The 20570-nt window shown below is 38.9% G+C and overlaps 1 protein-coding gene across 4 annotated transcripts in view; it reads right to left on the reverse strand.

The window, feature by feature from the left end:
- The window catches only part of NR2C2 (nuclear receptor subfamily 2 group C member 2), a 74506-nt gene that overhangs the window by 48338 nt on the left and 5598 nt on the right, over positions 1–20570 (reverse strand). For 2 of the 4 annotated variants that reach the window (XM_080676866.1, XM_080676865.1), the window contains exon 2: positions 9750–9833. The exons of the other annotated variants lie outside the window; for them this stretch is intronic. In XM_080676866.1, the coding sequence (XP_080532992.1) occupies positions 9750–9809 (60 nt within the window). In that variant the 5' untranslated portion in view covers positions 9810–9833. The remainder of the gene's footprint in view (positions 1–9749; positions 9834–20570) is intronic. 4 annotated transcript variants of the gene reach the window in all.

Here is a 20570-nt window from a genome sequence, read left to right on the forward strand (position 1 = left end):
GTAGCAGAGTATTTTGCAGATGCATCTGTAAATAGGATGAGCTGACAGTAACTCAACAAGATAAATGAGGCCAAGAAATCAATCAACAAGTTAACTAACCAACTAGTGTATGTAAGTGATAGCTAAGCCTTTCTTCAGGAAGGCAGAGTTTTGGATATGAATACTGTCTCCTTTACTTGCTAAAGTAAATAAAACCACCTTGTGACAACCACGTCTCTTTTTTGGAATTGATCACCCCAAGTGGCGAACACCTTGAGTTCAATAACAAGAGCCTCATGTCTGGCCTCAGCACTGCGGTGTGCTCCTAAAGCTTTATCAGACAGGTGCTTCAGTAAGATCTGGGTATGGTGCCTAGCTACAAAGTTATTTATCCAGTACTCCTGGTAACTATCAAGTTTTCCATCCATCCATCCTTCCTCACATTTTAACTCAAATGTTTTTTAAGAATCCCATTTCTGCTTAAATTTTTATAAATATGTTTTTATTGATTTTTTAGAGAGAGAGGGAGGGGGGAGAGAGATAGAGAGTGAGAGAGAGTGAGAGAGAGGGGGGGTAGAGAGGGAGAGAGAGGGGAAGAGAGGGGGGGAGGGGGAGAGAGAGAGAGAGAGAGAGAGAGAGAGAGAGAGAGTAGAGAGGGAGAGAGAGGGAGAGAGAGAGGGAGAGAGGGAGAGGGGGGAGAGAGGGAGAGAGAGAGAGAGAGAGAGAGAGAGAGAGAGAGAGAGAGAGAGACACATCGGTATGAGAGACCTCCTGTATGCCCCCTACTGGGAATCGAACTGGAACCCCTGACATATGCCCTGACTAGAAATTCACCTGGTGACCGTTTGGTGCACAGAACAATGCCCAACTAACTGAGCCACACTGGCCAGGGCTAAATATATATATGTATATATCTTTTAATTTATTGATTTTATATATATCAATATATATATGTATATATATCTTTTAATGTATTGATTTTAAAGAGAGGGAGAGAGAGAGAGAGAGAGAAAGAGAGAAAGGGAGGCAGAAAAAGAGAAAGAAAAACATCGATTTTTTGCCCCACTTATTTAGACATTCATTGGTTGCTTCTTATATGTGCCCTGACCAGAGATCAAACCTGCAACCTTGGCATACTGCAAGGATACTCGAACCAAATGAGCTATTGGGTCAGGGCAAGAATCCCATTAATAGAGAAAGGTCAGAATCAACTTTAATACCCCATACTAGGAGGTGAGTTAGTAAATTATTTCATGTTCTCTTGATACAAAATTATGTAGCTATGAAAAAAAGATGGTCATACAAGTTATGAAGAAATCTGTGGAAAAGACAATTACATTTATTCTGTGAAGTAACGAAACACTAAGTTGTATATGAACTATGATTACAATGGGATAACATACCTGTGAAAAAAAGACCAAAACTGAACCCATTTATTCATTTAATAAATAAAATCTTAATATTGAATATTTAGTCTAATATTTCAGGCACTGTTTTAGACACTGGGAACACAAGAGGGAATGAAACAAAGTTCCTGATTTCCAGTAATTTATATTCTAGTGTGATAAATAACATGTATACAAATTTGTTAGATAGTGATAAGTGTCATAGAGAAAACTAAGAGTAAGAAGAATAAAAAGTGAGAGAAGTAAAGGTAAAAATGATTATTTTATATGGGGAGGTGTTAAGGTAATAAAATAGTGATAGATGAGTTGAAATGGTGAAAACAGGGCTTTCTTCTCCTTTTCAAATTTTTTCAGAATGTTACATCACTTTTATGGTACATTTGAAAAAAAAGTTTCAAAAAACAAAGTTACCTTTTAAAACCAGCAAATATTGCTAGAAATTGGTATGAGTGATCTTACTTTCAACCCAAATCTGAATAGTGTTCTTTATACTTCTTTTCCTTTTTAAAAGAAAAAGTTCTCTTCTACCCATCCAGAAAAAATAAATCTTTTTATTTTGTAAGATGAGATAAAACTCTACTGTGAAAAATAATTATCCGTCTCCTTGCCCTCCTTGCCTATTAAAGAATTGCTACTGATGATATTTTAAAACTAGGCTATGTTTCTGCAATTATAAATCTAAACGGAATTATCCTATTAGGCACACTTAGAATGCCAGCTCCTATTTGGGTGGCTTTGGACAAGTCCCTTGATTTGTTCTGAGCTCCTGTTTACTCATTTGTGAAATTGGACTTAGTATCTCTTATCTCACAGGATATTATGAGGATTAAATGAGGAAATAAATATAAAGTGCAATGTACAGGGGTGGGCAAAAGTAGGTTTGCATTTATAAGTACATGAATGAGTTTATTCTTGTATTATTATTTACAGACTAGAGGCCTGGTGCACGAAATTCATGGGGGGGGGCGGGGGGGTTCCCTCAGCCCAGCCCGTACCCTCTCCAATCTGAGACCCCTTGAGGAATGTCCGACTGCCCGTTTAGTTGGTTGCCCCCAACTGCCCTCCCCTGCAGGCCTGGTCCCCCCTCCCCCAACTGCCCTCCCCTACAGCTGTGGGTGACCAGGCCTGCAGGGGAGGGCAGTTGTGGGCGAGATCAGGCTGGCAGGAGAGGGCAGTTGGGGGCGACCAGGCCTGCAAGGGAGGGCAGTTGTGGGCAAAATCAGGCCGGCAGGGGAGGGCAGTTAGGGGCGAGATCAGGCCGGCAGGGGAGGGCAGTTGGGGGCAACTAGGGATCGGGCCTAAACGGGCAGTCAGACATCCCCCCAAGGGGTCCCAGATTGGAGAGGGTACAGGCTGGGCTGAGGGACACCCCGCCCGTGCACCAATTTTGTGCACCAGGCCTCTAGTCTATATATATAAAAGGCTAATATGCAAAGTGCCCCCTCAGGAACTTGATTGGGAGACTGGGAGTTCGATCATTTGCTATGACATGCACTGACCACCAGGGGGCGGGGCGGAACAAAGGAAGGCCCCAGCTCACAGCCGGGGAAGGGAGGCCCTGGTCAGCAGCTGGAAAGCCCTGATCGGCCCTGATCGCTGGCCAGGCCTAGGGACCTTACCCATGCTTGAATTTCATGCACCGAGCCTCTAGTATAAATATAGAGCATTCCTATTATAATTTCCCCAAGGAAAGCAAGTGTAGCACTAAACCTATGAACCTGAGTAAAATGTCTAGTTTGTGTGTGTGTGTGTTTTGTTTGTTGGTAAACAAAATGGTTTTGTTTCTAATTCTCTATCTCCTAAGACCAATAAAAGGATATTGTCTCCAAAGTCTTTTAAAAGTATCAGGCACTAAAGATATACTGGTATACCTCAAATGCAGTGAGATTTTTAACAAAGATGTTTTCTGTGACCGATCATCACTATGTTGGCTGAAGACATACCATGGGAAATTATTTTGGTAAAGCCCCTTTACAAGGACATCATATTTCCTGGTTTTCTCCTTTTTGACAATTCTTTTCATCAACTCTTTGTTTCTTACCATGTTACAAATAAGTCTAGTCTTTCTTATTCTAACACTACTTTCATTCCAGTTCCCCTGTAGGCCTGTTCATATTTCTATAAAATAACTTCATCTTCTTACTACTTTTACAGTCATAGCTTATTTAAGTATGTACAACCATCTGACTTCTCCATTATATCTTCTATGATAGCTGTGTCTGATCATTTACATGAAATACACATTACTTTATAATAAACTGCTTTCCTTTTGTTTCTCTTGCATAGTTATTGTACTATATTGATTTTTAAAATTTATTTGTGTTTGAGTGGTTATATTCCCTATGAGTATTATTTTGGCATAGTGAGTGGGTCATTAAAAATACTGCAATAAAAAGGAGGCACAGGTTCCAAAGGAACCAAAAACCCCTAAGTCATACAATGTGTATTCAATAAATGTTTGCTGAATAAACTACTGACCTAATCAATGGCCCAGCTACTTCTTGCATATAAAACTATATGATTGCTAAAAATCTGTTTAAAAAAAAAAAGTAAAAAAATAAAAAAATAAAAATAAAAAAGCAAAAACTTTGAAGATACAATTAACCCAGATAGCTTTCAGCAATTCTACTTTTAGCCTAGAGAAATACACCCACAAGTAAGCCCAAGGAGGCGTCGTATACAAATCATATTCAAGAAAATTTGGAAGACTTAAACTTGTAGACCATCATAATTAATGTGATTTTTTAAAATTTTGTTAAATTTTGAAACCTATATATTCCTAGTTACATATACATGAGCACAAATACTTAGGAAGGTGACACACCAAACTTAAAAGTAAAAAAATTTCTAAGAATTGTTATTATACAAACCAGATTCTCTGATCACACTATGATTAAAGTTAAAAAAAATTAAAAGAGAATTATAAACGTAAAATCTAGTTATAAAACTTCCAGAGAAAACCAGGAGAAAATCTTTGTGACATTAGGTTATGTAAAGATAAAAATATGACATCAAAAGCACGATTCATAAAATAAAAAATTGATAAAGTAAACTTCACCAAAATAGAAAAAAATCTGCTCTTCAAAAATACTGTTAAGAGAATGAAAAGATAAGTCACAGATTGGGAGAAAACATTTGGAAACCACATACCTCATGTATCCAGAATATATAAAGAAATCTCAAATCTCAGTAAGAAAGCAAACATCTCAATTTTTTAAAATAGGCAAAGGATTTAACAGACACTTCATTAAAGGTGGCAAATATCAAAGATGCTTAACATCATTTTCATTAGAGAAATGCAAATTAAAACCACAATGAAAAAACAGTACACATCTACCAGAATGCCTAACATTTACCATGTGACCCAGGAAGTCCACTCTTAGAATATCTACCCAAAAGAAATAAAAGTATATGTTCTCACGAACACTTACACAATGTTCATAGCATTTTTGTAATAGAATGAAAACAACCCAAGTGTCCATCAAGAGGAAAATAGATAAAAAAGAAATTGTATATACACACAATGGCTTACTATCATAAAAAATAATGAACTACTAAATCTGAGAGCCAAGATGGTGGTGTAGGTAAACAATGTACTTGCCAAGTCCCACAACCACATCAAAATTACAAAAAAAAAATACAGAACCATCGATCAGAACCATCTGAAATCTGGCTGAATGGAAGTCTTACAACTAGAGAAGTAAAGAAGAAAGCACTTTGAGACTGGTAGGACAGGCAAAGGCATGGAATGAACTGGTCTGACACCCATGTGTGGCGTGTTTTTAATCGGGAGGGATATCTAGGCTGTGGAGGCCTCCTGTGAGGAGCAAAGGGTCTCAGCACTGTGAAGAGAAAACCCCATAATTTTGGGTAATAAAAACCCGTAGAGCTTGTGGCTGAGTGACATGCAGGCTCTTGGAGACCCAAGCAATTTCCTCTTAATGGGATGGTGAACCGACTTACTCTGACTCAATCCCTCTGGGCTTCAGTGCTGGGGCAGTGGACTGGGTGGGAGGAGGGAGGGCACAGAGATCCAGAATTGTCTGGTATTGGAGCAAGAACTCAGGAGTGGCTTTCTCCCAGACAAGGGTGCTCACTGAGGTCAGTGTTCCTATGCTGACACCTCCCCCATCCAGAGCTGACTGGCAGCCATATCTGAGTTTCCATCAGCTTGGCTCATGCTGTTCACTCTGCCCTGGTGATTCCCTAAGACCCTGCCCCATCCAATTTACTGCCCAATCCAAGCTGTTTGCAGTGGATTTTCCATATGAATGGCCTGTCCTGGCTCAGGCTTCAGACTTTCCTAAAATCTCTCAAACAAGCAACAGCTGGCATCAGCAAGACTGGCACTAGCAGCAGCCTGCCTTGCTTCACAGGTTAGCCTTGCCTGGGTACTTCCAAACCCAACACAAGTAGCAGCCATCTGCAAATCACTCTGTAGCTCGCTGGTGGCCCCAGGCAGTGGCTGACTTTGCACCCGGTGGACAGTTTCAGACCATACCAGATTACAACTCTACTCATCTACAGGCAACACACTCAAGGGCAGATTCAGTGAGCACCAAAGCCCCACTGAAGTGAGTCCTACTCCATAAAGTATCTGCTACACAGCAACTCTTCCACTGTAGTTGGAGCTGGTCCTGATAGCCAACTGACCTGGGGGGTCAATTCCTCCTAGTGACCCTAACAACAATCAAGGCTCAACTACAGTAAGACAGTGTATACAACCCACACAGGGCACACCTAGAGTACTCAGCTCAGGTGACTGGGTAGGCTGAGCCACTGGGCCATACAGGACACCTACTATGCAAGGCCGCTCTACCAATTCCAGGAGACATTAGCAGCTCTATCTAATACATAGAAACAAACACAGGGGAGCAGCCAAAATGTAGAGACAAAGAAACATGTCACAAATGAAAGAACAGAAGAAATCTCCAGAAAAAGAACTAAGTGAAATGGAAGCAAGCAAACTAATAGATACAGAGTTCAAAACAATTATTATAAGGATGCTCATGAATCTTAATAACTTCAAGGGACTTAGTGAGAACTTCAAGGTTCTCAGTGAGAATTTCAAGGAAATTAGTGAGAACATCAGAGACATGAAAAAGGACCAGTAAGAAATGAAGGATACACAAAGGAGAAGAAGGAGGAGGAGGAGGAGGAGGAGGAGGGGGATGGGAGGGAGGGACAGGATAAAAAGTATCAACACTAAAATGGCAATAAATATACACTGAGTGGCCAGATTATTATGATCTCTGAACACATAATATTATGGCCACTCTGTGTGTGTGTGTGTGTGTGTGTGTGTGTGTATATACACATACATACATATATATATACACACACACATATACACCCACACACACATATATATATATACACACACACACATTAGAGGCCCGGTGCATGAATTCGTGCATGGGTGGGGTCCGGCCATCCAGGCCAGGGGGAGGGTACATGGGCAGGTGGCTGGCCTGCCTGCTGGTCAAACTCCTGGTCGAGGGGACAATTTGCATATTAGCCTTTTATTATATAGGATATACACCGAGTGGCCAGATTATTATGTCTATCAACAATTTAGTCTAAAAAACAAAATAAATGAACAAGGAATCTAATGACAAAATAAACTGATGACTAAAATAGAACCAGAGCATGGAAACATGGAATAGACTGCTGAATCTCAGAGGAAAGGGGTGGGGGCAGGGGAAGGGGGCTGGAAGAGATTAACCGAAGAACTTACATGCATATATGCATCACCTATGACACAAACAATAGGGTGGAGAAGGCCTGGGGTGAAGTGGGAACCAGGTGACAGGGGACAAGGGGGGGAAAAAGGGACATCTGTAAAACTTAACCAAGGAAGTAAAAGAGCTGTACACTGAAAACTACAAAACACTGCTGAAAGAAATTAAAGACATAAATAAATGGAAAAACATCTTGTTCATGGATTGAAAAATTTAATATTTTAAAGATGTCAACATCACATAAAGCTATCTACAGATTCAATGTAGTCCCTATTAAAATGCCAACAATATTGTTTTGTAAAATAGAAAAATCCATCCTAACCTTTATACGGAATCTCACAGGACCCAAATTGCTAAAACTTACTCCAAAGCTTCAGCAATCAAATCACTATGGTAGAGAGATAAAGGCAGAAATATAGACCAATGTAATAAAATAGAGAGCTCAGAACCTTGAGGATATTATACAAGTAAAATAAGCTAGTTGGAAAAAAAACACAAGTTCTATATGATTCCATTTATATGAGGTATAAAAGCAGTCAAAGTTATAGAAGGTAGAATGGTGGTTGTCAAGGGCTAGGGAATGGGAAATGGAGAGTTGTTGTTTAATAAATATAGTTTCAGTTTTACAAAATAAAAAGGTTGTGGAGATCCATTGCACAACAATGTGAGTATAGTTAACACTACTGAACTGCATATTTAAAAATGATGCAGTGGTCGGCAAACTCATTAGTCAACAGAGCGGCAAACCGCAGCTTGTGAGCTGCATGTGGCTCGCGAGCCACAGTTTGCTGACCATTTGGCTATACCATCCAGGTTTATGTAAGTACATTCTATAATCTTTGTACAACAAAACTGCCTAACGATGAATTTCTTAGAACACATCCCCATTGTTAAGTGGCACATGATTGTAGCTTCAAAGTTATTAAGCTCAAAATTTCAAAGAACACACACACATACTTATCCCTCAAAACAATAGCAAGGAAATTTAGGGAATATTTTAAGTAGAAAGATTGCTTTTGCACTCCTATTAAGAATGCCTTCTCTTACTTTGGAAATCTCCTAAAACTGCACTTTTTGCCATGGGTAACAATAGTTGCACTAAGTTAATACTATATAAAACACCATTTCCTGAAGGAAATATGGTACCTGACCAAAAATTTTAGGTAGCAAATTTTCTGAATACATACACAAAATATATTATTGTATAAGTTACTATAGGTTACTAAACTTTTCCCCTAAAGGATTAATGATGACCTTTTTACAGCAGTGAACCATAACTAGTCTCCAAATCAGCCTCAATTGAAAATTGTATTAAATGCAAAATAACCCTAAATATTTGGAAGAAAATAAAAAAAAAAAAAACAAAAAAAAAAAACCAAAACCCACAATGGTTTTTTTAAGAAAATTATTCCTATCAGAAACTAAAGCAACAAAATAACCACAAGCATTTTGATAGTTGATAGGCCTTTCTAAAATACAGTACTAAAAAATGTGTGAAATCCATCTATTATCATAGTTAGTTAATATTAATCATTATTTATTGGAGGAAGGGGATGATTAGTACACTGTTGCCTTAAAGTTCGTGGTTGATCTAAAATCTGAAAAATCTGCTCACTACTTTTATTGGTTTAAACAGGTATGTGTGCACTTAGTTTTTATTTTTAAAAATCCTTTCTTTAAATGTACATTTTTTTGATAAATTTGCATTTTTACCCTAGAAATATGAGTACTGAGTCAAAAATACAAATCTGAATCCTTCTAATGACTCCCGGTTCCAGTATGATGCATGGTTGTTTGGAAGAAGTGAAACAGAACTGGGTCAGTGTGCCCTTGGCCAATTACTTGCCTTTGAGCCTTGCTTTCCTCACTTATGAAATGGGAATAATGATCATCCCAACCTCATATGGTTGTGGTGATGATTAAAGATTATTCATAGGACCTGGTACAGAGTGAAAAGATCTGGCCCAATTCCCTTCTTTACACCTCAATTGCCTATTTCATGACTTTTTATAGGTTTCTGACTTCTGCCACCCCACTTCCTTGGGTCCGTCTGACAAATGTTTACTTATCACTCAAAACCCACCTCTAGGATCACCTTCCTCACATGGAATTGTACTTCTCACCCTGCTATATAATTACTTTTTAACCCATTCCTGAAAATGCTAAAGGAAGGACCAATGGCTCATTCATCTCCATATTTCTCAGCACTAAGCAAAATCTCCAGTACATGGTAGGTGGTCAATAATGACTGCAGAATGCACATAACTGGGTTTTCCACTATACTACAATATTAGCAAAGTGCCAAATGTGAAATAAACTAACACAGAACTTTGGAATTAAAGCTGTACCCACATGTTTGATAAGCATCAGATTCTTTTAGTTTTCAAGGTGAAATTTTTTTAAGTCACTTACTGTATGCAGCTAGGCTACACTATTCATGCAAAAGAATAGGAGTAAATGTTCTTGTCATTTTCATTTTTTCTTCCATGGCAGCATCCTCCTCCTTTGGATTTAGATTACATCCTGACTTCATTGGGACTGTTTTCAAACAACAGAGCACACTGATGTACTTTTCCTATCAAAAGCAAGGGTGCTAGCTATTGTGCTAGCCCCTGTCACTCACCTCAGCCACCTGCTGGGTCCCCACTCTGTGCTGAACCAGCCCCTCCATATTTGTAGCCATGGTGAAGCAAGATCATTAGAGAACCTGTTTGGAAAGATGCAGCAACTTCTATCAGGTGGGGAGAAACCAGGCTACTTGAAAAATATCAGCAATCAAAATTCATCTTTGGTAATGTTTTATACAGATTTTTCCCTTTATAGAAAACAGGCTAAGCATATCTGGATTCTTCAATTACAGGTACCAAATTTAATTAGCAGAAACAACATTAGCAAAGTGTCAAATATGTTATGACTAAGACAGAACCTTGGAGTTAAAGCTGTACTTTCAATTTGGAAACAAGACTTCCCTTGGTAAATATAGACAAAGATGGATTTGGAACTTTAATTATCAGGTCTCTTGTGTTGTCACAGTTTGGTTCACCTCTCAGGGAGGTGGGAACCACACCTTTTTGTTTAGCTCCCTGAATAAGAAAGTGGCTATCTGAGAAAGGCGTGGTCAACTTCGAATACAGAGCACTAGATTGCTATCATCAACTATACTTCTGTTACTAGTGGCAGTGTAAGAACGCTGCCCAGGTGCTATCACACCTCACTCTTAAGTTAAAAGGCAAATACTATCATTAAGAAAGAAGTAGACTGCATTACTAAAGTGGGCTAAGAACATGGTACACATACATTTATCAATTTATATTTTAAGTCTTCATTAAATTAGAAAAACAAGACAATTCAGCTTCCTATTAATAGAAAAAAACAACAGTGTGATCATTTGTAAAAATTGAGGAAGATCATCTAAAGACCAAAAATTGTGCTAGTCTCCTGGGTCAGGATCATTTGAGTACTATCATTTTTGATGTAAAAGACCTCCTGGTCTCTTCAGGTCATAAAACATAGCTATCCTGAACAGTCCCTAAACCCATGCCATTAGAATACTCTACCACAAAGAATTCAGGATAAAGGAATTCCACTTTGTATCTAATTTCCTGGACAAATCGGAAAGACTTCGTTACTGACTGCACAGGTCCCATGGTTAATGGGAGAACAAAGTTCTGGTATTTATTTCCAGCATTTACATATAAAAACTATATGGTACTATTGAGTGTGTAATATACACAAATGCATACACATTTCATTTGTTTGGCCCTTCCTCAATCACAAATTAGACTACTTCACAATGTAATTTTATAAACACTTTCCTGTAGTTCTTACCTAAAATATTATCCTATATAATAAAAGCCTAGTGACCGAATGGCGGAATGACCAGAACAACCGGTCGACCAGTCACTATGATGCATACTGACCACCAGGGGGCAGATGCTCAAAACAGGTGGTCAGTGAGCGCCGCTTGGCTGACCGATCCCCGCAGGCCACTCTCTAGTGACTTTCTATATCATTCTCTCTACTATTAGATAGTTCCTTCTATGATCATAATTCCCCTTCAGATTATTTTATTGCCAAAATGGTAATGAGAGAGATGGGAGCATGAAACTGTGATTGATAAATATAAAATAATTGGCCCCTGCCTTCAAGGAGTCAACATCCTGTAAGAGCAGGTACTGCACCAACTGCCACAAGAATACCAGGTCACCAGTGTCAGTAATTCATCTTCACATAACAGTACATGATCTGAAATTACAGAGGTAGTGTTTCTGGTTATTTATTCTTTTTAATAAGTAGTAAAGACTTTTAACTTTTGTTTACTTTTCATTGTTTCTAGAAGAAAAATCATGGAGAAACACTCTGATCTTTTCCCCTAGTTACAGTTTGGTTCCAACTAAAAGAAATAGAGGAAAAAGACATCATTTCACACGTACCAGAAAAGTTTCTGAACAACCTGTTGTTAAAAACACAATTATTGCATGTGAAAAGTCTAGAGTTCCTTCTTTTGCTATAAAAACAGAGCTCTCAAAAGAACTCTCTAAGGAAAAAAATGGATAAAGATAGCCAATAGGTATTATATAAGAAATAAAATCTAAACATGCAGCTGCAACTATTATTTTACCACTTTTAGGTGTTACAAGCATTTCTGTTGCTGTTATTAAGAGCTGTCTGATGCAAGAAATTTATGAATTTGAATATCAGAAATATCAATAGGGAATATTATTATGTAGTATAGAAATAAGAGTACTAGAAAGGCTTATCTTTCTATTGGGTTTCCCTAAAAGAGGTAGCTTGATCCTTCAAGTTTTGATTTAACAGATGACTGATGGCCTGATAAAGATGACTTAGTAACTCAGAAAATTGTCTGTAATGACTCACTTGAACACTAAATTTACAGGCCAATCAACCTCACATAGGACATGGGGGCTCCAAGATACTGCTAACAACCAGTGATTCTAGATGTTAGGTCACAAAGGAAGATGTAGTAATTAACATGTTTAGCTTAGAAAAGTTAAATATTAATTCTTTGTTGATTACATAAATTATAAATATCTTCTTGCTATGTAGCACATCTATTTATGGTGTCTTTTGATGAATAGAAGTTCTTAAATTTAATAAGGCTAAATCTGACAATATTTTCTTTTACAATCTGTACTTTTATGTTTTATGTACTTTTATTTATAAATAAAATAAAAAAATCTTATCCTACCTGAAGATCAAAAGTATAATGTTTTGCCCTGGCTGGTGTGGCTCGATCAGTTACAGTTCCTCATGTTGTGGTGACCCCCAACCATAAAATTATTTTCGTTGCTACTTCATAACTGTAATTTTGTTATGAATCGTAATGTAAATATCTGTGTTTTCCGATGGTCTTAAGCGACCCTGCTAGCGGTTCTCAACCTGTGGGTCGTGACCCACAGGTTGAGAACTGCTGCTGTAGAGCCTAAGGCCATCGGAAAACACAGATATTTACATTACGATTCATAACTAGCAAAATTAGTTATGAAGCAGCAACGAAAATAATTTTATGGTTGGGGGTGATCACAACATGAGGAATTGTATTAAAGGGTTGCGGCATTAGAAAGGTTGAGAACCACTGAGTTAGAGCATCGTCCCATGCACCGAGGGGTCGTGGATTCGATTCCCAGTTAGGGCACATACCTAGGTTGCATGTTCAATCCCTGGTTGGGGCACATATGGAAGGTACCCAATCGACATTTCTCTCTCTCTCTCCCCTCCCCTTCCTCTCTCTCTAAAATCAATAAAAAACATACTCTTGGGTGAGAACTTTTTAAAAAGTATAGTGTTATGTATTATAAATGTTAAAGAGTTTTGTCCCTCACATTTAAGTCCTCAATCCATCTGCAAATTGATTTTTGAGTTTGATGAGAAGAATTCATTTTTTCCCCCTGTATGGATAATCCATTTTCTAGCACCATTTCTAAACAACCTATCCTTTTTGCCTACCATATCTCAGGCTTCCCTGTATGTGTGGATGTAATTCTAGGTTCTCTATTCTATTCCACTACGGTTCTACTTATCTTTCTCCATGCCACTACCATTATCTTATTACTGCAGCTTTATAATAAATCTTGCTCTGTTAGGGCAAGTACACCCCCTTCCCCCCATTTTGCTCTCTTGCCCACATCAACTTCCTAGACTATCTCAAACACTCATGACCCGGAGCAGCAACCTTTCTTTATAACTTAAATTCTTACAATTCTTGACCTCATTCTTGGTTTTCTGCCTCCAAAGCAGCTTCAGGCATCATCAACAGCAGCTTTGGAACTGCTTAAAAATGAACAAGGAAGAATGTGTGCACCTTCTGGAAAAATAAGCAAAGACAATGAGTGAGAATAACATTGAGAGAGGTATCGAAAGAGAAATTATGAAAAGCAAGTGCTTTCAATAAAGATTTAAATCCAGTGACAGCAGGTAAGTGAGGGGGTAATTTCAAAAAATATTTTCCATTTCATCATTTTTGAAAATATGCTAGGTCGCAAACTATATTCTATTCTCATATATAAATAAGAAAGACAGGGCCTTCTTTTAGGATATCACAATGTAAGACATCAGTAAGTGAGGGAAAATATTTAACTCAAGTGCATAGGTAAAAAAAAAAAAAAAAAAAAAGATAATGCCAGAGGGCAAGACTCTCACCTGAGAGCTTCTCTTACTGCTATCACAGCAACAGGTAATCCTAAAGACAGAAAGACCACATAGTAGGAAGGAAAGGTAGAGCACTTTGATGATGGTTGTCAATTAGGAGGCATCCCCATAGAACAGTGGTTCTCAACCTTTCTCATGCCGCGACCCTTTAATACAGTTCCTCATGTTGTGGTGACCCCCAACCATAAAATTATTTTTGTTGCTACTTCGTAACTGTAATTTTGCTACTGTTATGAATCGTAATGTTATGAACTGCTGCTGTAGAGCCTAAGACCATCAGAAAACACAGATATTTACATTACGATTCATTAAAAGTAGCAAAATTACAGTTATGAAGTAGCAACGAAAATAGTTTTATGGTTGGGGGTCACCACAACATGAGGAACTGTATTAAAGGGTCGCGGCATTAGAAAGGTTGAGAACCACTGCCCTAGAATGAGAAGCTCCAGGAAACAGTGTATTGTGTCCACATATAGTTTGAAAAACCAGTCACTAGCACAATATAATTTTGCATTTGAAGACTGAAAAAAACAACAACCCCACAAAAAAAACAACCACCACCTATTGCTTTGATACTACAAACTAGAAAAAAACATTTAAAAACAACCTTCTTGGCTGGTAGAGCTAAGCATGATAATATTGATAGTAACTGACATTTCCTGAATGATTACTATACACCAGAAACTATATTTATAAGCACTGTGGACAAAACATTATATTTCTTGGTACAGAAACTTGAGGTCTTCAAAGGTTGGTCCTTGACCTATTCAGCTCCCTAACCCTTGAAGATTGCTCCCACACACAATAATGTTCCCGGAAAAGACCAAATAGCTTAAGTAAAAAAAGAAACTGCCACAGAATATTATTCAACGGTAATTTTAAGTTAATCAAGTTGAACAACTACCAATCCTTTTTAAGCAACTGCTGTGAAATAGTAAATGAATTGACTACTGAGAATTAACAATGACAATAATAAGAGGAGGAGGAGAAAGTCCTTGTCCTTGAAGAATTTTAGAAGGAAATCAATAAAAGCTATGCAGTGTTAAATGCTACAATGAACGTCCAAAGGAAGAAACATCTCACTCTGCTTGTGGTAGTTTTATAGGAGAGAAGCTGGATCTTGAAGGAAGAGTAGAAATTAAATAAGCAAAGAGGAGAATGGGGAGAGTTCTAAGCAGAGATGACAGCTCATACAAACTGGTAGGTATGAAAGAGAATGACATATTTGAGGAACAGTAGGAAATCTGGTGGGGGATTATTGGAGAGGTCAGGGAAGGAGAGAGGCTGATAGGATAGATAACAGAGAACTATCAGAGGTTTGGCAGAAAAATGAAGTAATCACATCTGGATCTTAAAAAAATCCTTTACGCTACAGTGTGGAGATGATAAAAAAGGAGAGACTATAAATGGAGGGCCAGTTAGAAAGTGGTGGCAACAAAGACTATGAAGTATGAAGACATAGTCTTAAACTTAATTTGAATGTGAGTTTTTCCTGTATTGCACATGTATGACAACAGGGCACAGCACATAAAAACTATAATACAGACCACAGGATGATGGAAGTAAAACTATTATTGCCTGACTTTATGCAAGCGTAGGTTTTATAACATATTCCTTTCAACTACAATGACATCAGTATCACCCTTTTAATAACAAAGAAGTAGAGAAAACTATGGTGACTTTGAATAAGCTCTTCTAGGCTCATAAAAAGTGTACAGCTGATCAAACTTTGCAACTAAAGTTTCTTTTGTGAAGCAGAGCTACAAACCCCACTGCAGTGAAAGCTGGGCTCGGACTGTGAACACCCGAATACCCAGTAAGTCACCAGGACAGCTCGGCTATGTTCTCCACAGAGGCAGGCTTAGGAATCAGGGTCTCAAATAACAATAAACAAGCCCTGGGACAAGGAAACTTTGTCTTTATTGATAGGAATGGGTGAGCCTGACTTTCTCGTCACAATCAACTGGTTCACATTATCCATATTTACATATTACACGGCCCATAATTATATAACATTCAAAAATATCTACTGTCCTGATATTTTCTCATCTAAACAAATATACTGGGTTGTGAGGCTCTGGCACTAAGTTGACCTGATACTAAATCACATGAGGTTATTGTGAAGATTAGATCTTAAATATGTATGTAAGAGCCTAACTCAGTGCCAGGCATATAACAAACATGCAATACATGGAAGGTACTATTGGTACAAGGAGATGGTGCCACTTTTACTTTCCCAAAGAAATTTGAAAGCAATAACTCAAATCTATAAAATGTGTATTACACTTAGGAACAGGTCTCTCATTTCAACCTAAGATCCACATGAAATTAACTATATTTACATGCATCATATGCTCACACAGCATTTGTAATTCATTGTTAAATTGTATAACTGGGCAAAATGAAAGGACTAAATTAAGATAAATCTCACAAATATTTAAAAATAAACCAATACCTAATAACTATTTTCAAAATACTACACGGGTAATAGAACTTCTTGATAGGTCCAAGATATTCAGTGTAAGTTTTGTTATGCTGTGACTGTCAGAGTCTTTTTTTCTTTTTATTGATTTGAGAGAGGAAGGGAGAGGAAGAGAGAGAGAAACATCAATGATGAAAGAGAAGCATTGATTGGCTGCCTCCTGCATGCCCCACTGGGGACTGAGCCCACAACCTGGGCATGTGCCCTGACAGGGAATCGAACTGTTACCTCCTGGTTCATAGGTCAACACTCAACCACTGAGCAATACCGGTTGGGCTGTCAGTCTTTTTATTCATACTCATGGGAAAATAAAAACTAAAGAATCTAGATAGCCTGAAAGAGGATTTTTAAAAAAGAGAGAAATACATAGCTAAAGATTTGAAATCATCGATCAAGACTTGAAACCAAGATATAGAAATCAAGTGGCAGATTTAATATAATAAAACTAGAGGCCCAGTGCATGAAAATTCATGCACTGGGCGGGAGGGGGGGGGTGGGTCCTTCAGCCCAGCCTGTCCCCTCTCACAGTCTGGGAGCCCTCAGGGGCGGGAGGTGACCCGGCAATCAGGGGAAGGCGACGCCCCCATCACACCTCTGCTGCTGCCACTGCTGGCAGCGCAAGCCTCGGCGGGCCCTGGTTACCTGAGCCTCGGGTGGCCCTGGGCAGCTGGGCAGCTGCCATCTGAAGCTTAACTGCACCTGGGGGGCTGGGGGCTGAGGGCAGGTCCGGCCACACTGTGTGCCTGCCACTGCACCCCCAGCTGGGCTGAAAGGACTGTGGGACTCCGGTGGGGCAGAGGGGACTGGGCGCTGCCATCTATGTGAAGGTGTAACAGTCAATTTGCATATTCCCTCTTATTAGATAGGATGTTCATCAAAAGAAAGGCTCATGGGGATGTCTCTAAGGTCAAGTTCAGATATACATCCTGCCACTTCAATCAGAAATCCTGCCACTACTTAGACTCAAAGATTACTTGCTTTTAGGTCAGGTGATTTCCTGCCCTACACAAGAAACTTATAATTGTAAGTCTGGACTATAAGAAAGGGACAGCAATGATCTATGTGTGCTAGGGGGTGGGAGGTGAGGTGGTAAAGATTAAACAGTGGGGAAAGAAGTGGTTCTCATCTATGGAGTTCTCATGCTACCAGAGCAGTACTACAACTTTCTGAGTGACTTCCTGTAAAAGAAAAAAAAAAAAATCATTGTACTGATTTTCCTCACCTTTCCAGGGGCCTAAGTGTAAGGGTGATAAGAACTCTCTTCATTTCTATTAGTGTGAGCCAGGGACAAATGGATGGAAGGAAAGCAGGACAGAATTCCTGAGAATCTACAATGTGCCTTATATAAAAGGAGGCATCATCTAATCCTTAAAATACCTTCTGAGTATTATTAGCACTACCAATACATACAGAAAAAAATCAGACTCAGAAGTTTAATCAACTTATTTCAAGTCTTCCAGGCCTCTCTAACTCTAAGAACACTACATTCCCTCTCTACCACAGTGTCCTTCAAAATAAATTCCCAGAAAAAGTCAAGAGGAAGGAATCTTTTAAAGTGACAGGAGAGCAGCTAATTACCTAAGGGAACAAATTGCTTGAATCAATAAGCTAGATCATTTAATAACTAGTTTATACAACCACTAATTCCTAAATACAGCAGGTCCTCGAATAATGTTATTTTGTTCTAATGTTGATGAGATACCCCAGAAACTTAACTCTTGTTTCTATCAAGTAGCCTATGGTAAAATTGGTTTCATTATATGTTTCACTTAAAGTCACATAATCTACTGACAACATTCTTGTATGTGCGTTTTGATACAATGCCATCTTTCCTTCATTTGAAAATTTCCTTTTTTAAAAAAACTGTCTTTTACTCTAGAAAAGAAACAAATTTAAGTTTAATTTTTAAAAAAATATGCATTGCGCCCTAACCAGTTTGGCTCAGTGGATAGAGCATTGGCCTGCAGACTGAAGGGTCCCAGGTTCAATTCCAGTCAAGGGCATGTACCCTGGTTGTGGGCACATCCCCAGTAGGGGGTGTGCAGGAGGCAGCTGATCGGTGTTTCTGGCTCTCTATCCTTCTTCTCCCTTCCTCTCTGTAAAAAAATCAATAAAATATATTTTTTAAAAAAATGCATTGCATTAAGTAACAAACATGTTCTGATTTCTAGTCTTTTCAGCCAAGGGCTGACCTAAACTCTGTGCTTTAAACCATGTTAAACATGGTTTTTCAATTCCAGGCGTAAGTAAGGTGGCTCCCAGTAAAACCATGAAGCCTTCAAGTTTGAGTCTAGCACTGCCAGCTTCTCCTCCTCACTCTTCAGTAGCATTCATCCAATTTTCTAGGCTTCAATACCTTTTTTCACACCTCCCAACTAATCCAAACAGGACAGAATGATATCCTCTTTACACTTGGAAAGAAACTCCTCCCTATCAACTTGTTAACATTTCCAGGGCTTAGAATAATTATGGAATGAAAGGTTTCACCTCCTATTTAGGGACTTCAGGACTATTACAGTGGGAGAGTTAATTTTTATTGTCCCTAAAAATCACACTTTCCCCCTGAGGTTAGTTTTCATCATTATAGGCTACCTGGAGTCCAGGAGTAAAGCAAAAACGACAGTTGAGTATCTGAGCTTAGCCTATTTCTTTCTCATTCTAACAATTCACTTCCCATACTTCTGCTCCAAGACTCCAGATGCCAGGGGTATGAATCTGCTCCTTCTCTCCTCGTAATAATGCCTATGCCATGCCCTAATCTGAACTTTCATCCTTTCTATCCACTACCACTCGTCATTGTGAGCTATGCTAGTTGAGTTGCAATTCCCACACAGTCATGACTTTTGGTACAGAGCTCCTGTTGTTAAAACTCTCTAGCACTCAGGGCACCCGAAGAGAGGATGGGGAACAGGTAGCAGAAATAGATGGCAAGGGATATGGGGAAGGAATGGCAGGGATGGGAGGGAATTACAAAGAGAATCTCAGCCTCCAGTCATGTTAGGTTGCAAGCGAGACTCCAACAAATAAGAGCTTATCTTTTACAACGTGCGACAGGAACACAAATGTGTCCATCACGTTAAAGATGATAATCATACATGGAGGAAAAGTCAACATTATTTAAGTTTCTCCTAACCAGTAATAAAGTAAAAAGAGCTAAACAAAACTCTTGCAAAGTTTTGCATCAGGTGCGAGGCTGGACTTGAGCTCTAAGTGGATTTCCTTCACAGATTCCTCCTATGTGGTACTGATTAAGGAGAACGAGTATCTGCTCTAGGACGTGCTTTGGGACTGAAGAAGCATATGACACACAGGTAAGAGAACTCAGAGACAAAAACCCCAAATGAGAGCCCTCAATATGTGGAGACACTAAGGCAGCTAGACACAAAAGGCCAGTGGTTCAGTGCCAAGGTTGAAGGGAGTCTGCTCTACACAGATCCACCTGCCTTGTTCTATGTAACTTGGACAAGTGACTCCTACTCCTGGCCCCAATCTCAGTGTTGGTCCCCCCCCCCCCGCCCCCCCATTTTAAAAGTGGGAAATCTATAAGCCTCAGAGAGGCTACCGACTCATGGTTTCAGAGATAGGTGCTGAACTGTTACTTGACTTCTTGGAGACAAATGTTAAGACTTTCCGAATTCCTCAAAAAGTAAGATTATTACACATATGGGTTTTATTTTCTCTAAAGACATGTTCATGAAAACAAAATTTCAAGGTCATCTTAAATACAACTGTTGAAAGCAATAAATAAGTAATTTAATGTTGTAAAACAACATTAAACTATCAGTCCTTTAGTTACCCTGAGTAATTAATTCAAGGAATCAAACTTGTTGAACAAGTGGTATCAAAAAATCCTATAACAGGACAGAAGAATCCAAAACCAATGACTTAAATAAAAGTGTGACTGCTAATTGGTTTTAAAATATTATCTTATTTTTAAAATCAGTATTATATAGCCCTGGCCAGTGTGGCTCAATTGGTTGAGCCAGTCCCATACACTGAAAGTTCAGTGGTGTGATTCCAGTCCGGGCACATGGGGTTGCAGGCTCCATCCCTAGTAGGGGTGTGTGTAGGAGGCAACTGATGAATGTTTCTCTGTATCATCAATGTTTCTCTCTCTAAAATAAAAAATAAAAACACATAAAAAGCCCTAGCTGGTTTGGCTCGGTGGACAGAGCGTCAGCCTGCGGACTGAAGGGTCCCAGGTTCGATTCCGGTCAAGGGCATGTACCTTGGTTGTGGGCCTATCCCCAGTAGGAGGTGTGCAGGAGGCAGCTGATCAGTGTTTCTCTCTCA

This window comes from Plecotus auritus, assembly GCF_963455305.1.
Source record: "Plecotus auritus genome assembly, chromosome: 6".
NCBI classification, from domain to species: Eukaryota; Metazoa; Chordata; class Mammalia; order Chiroptera; family Vespertilionidae; genus Plecotus; species Plecotus auritus.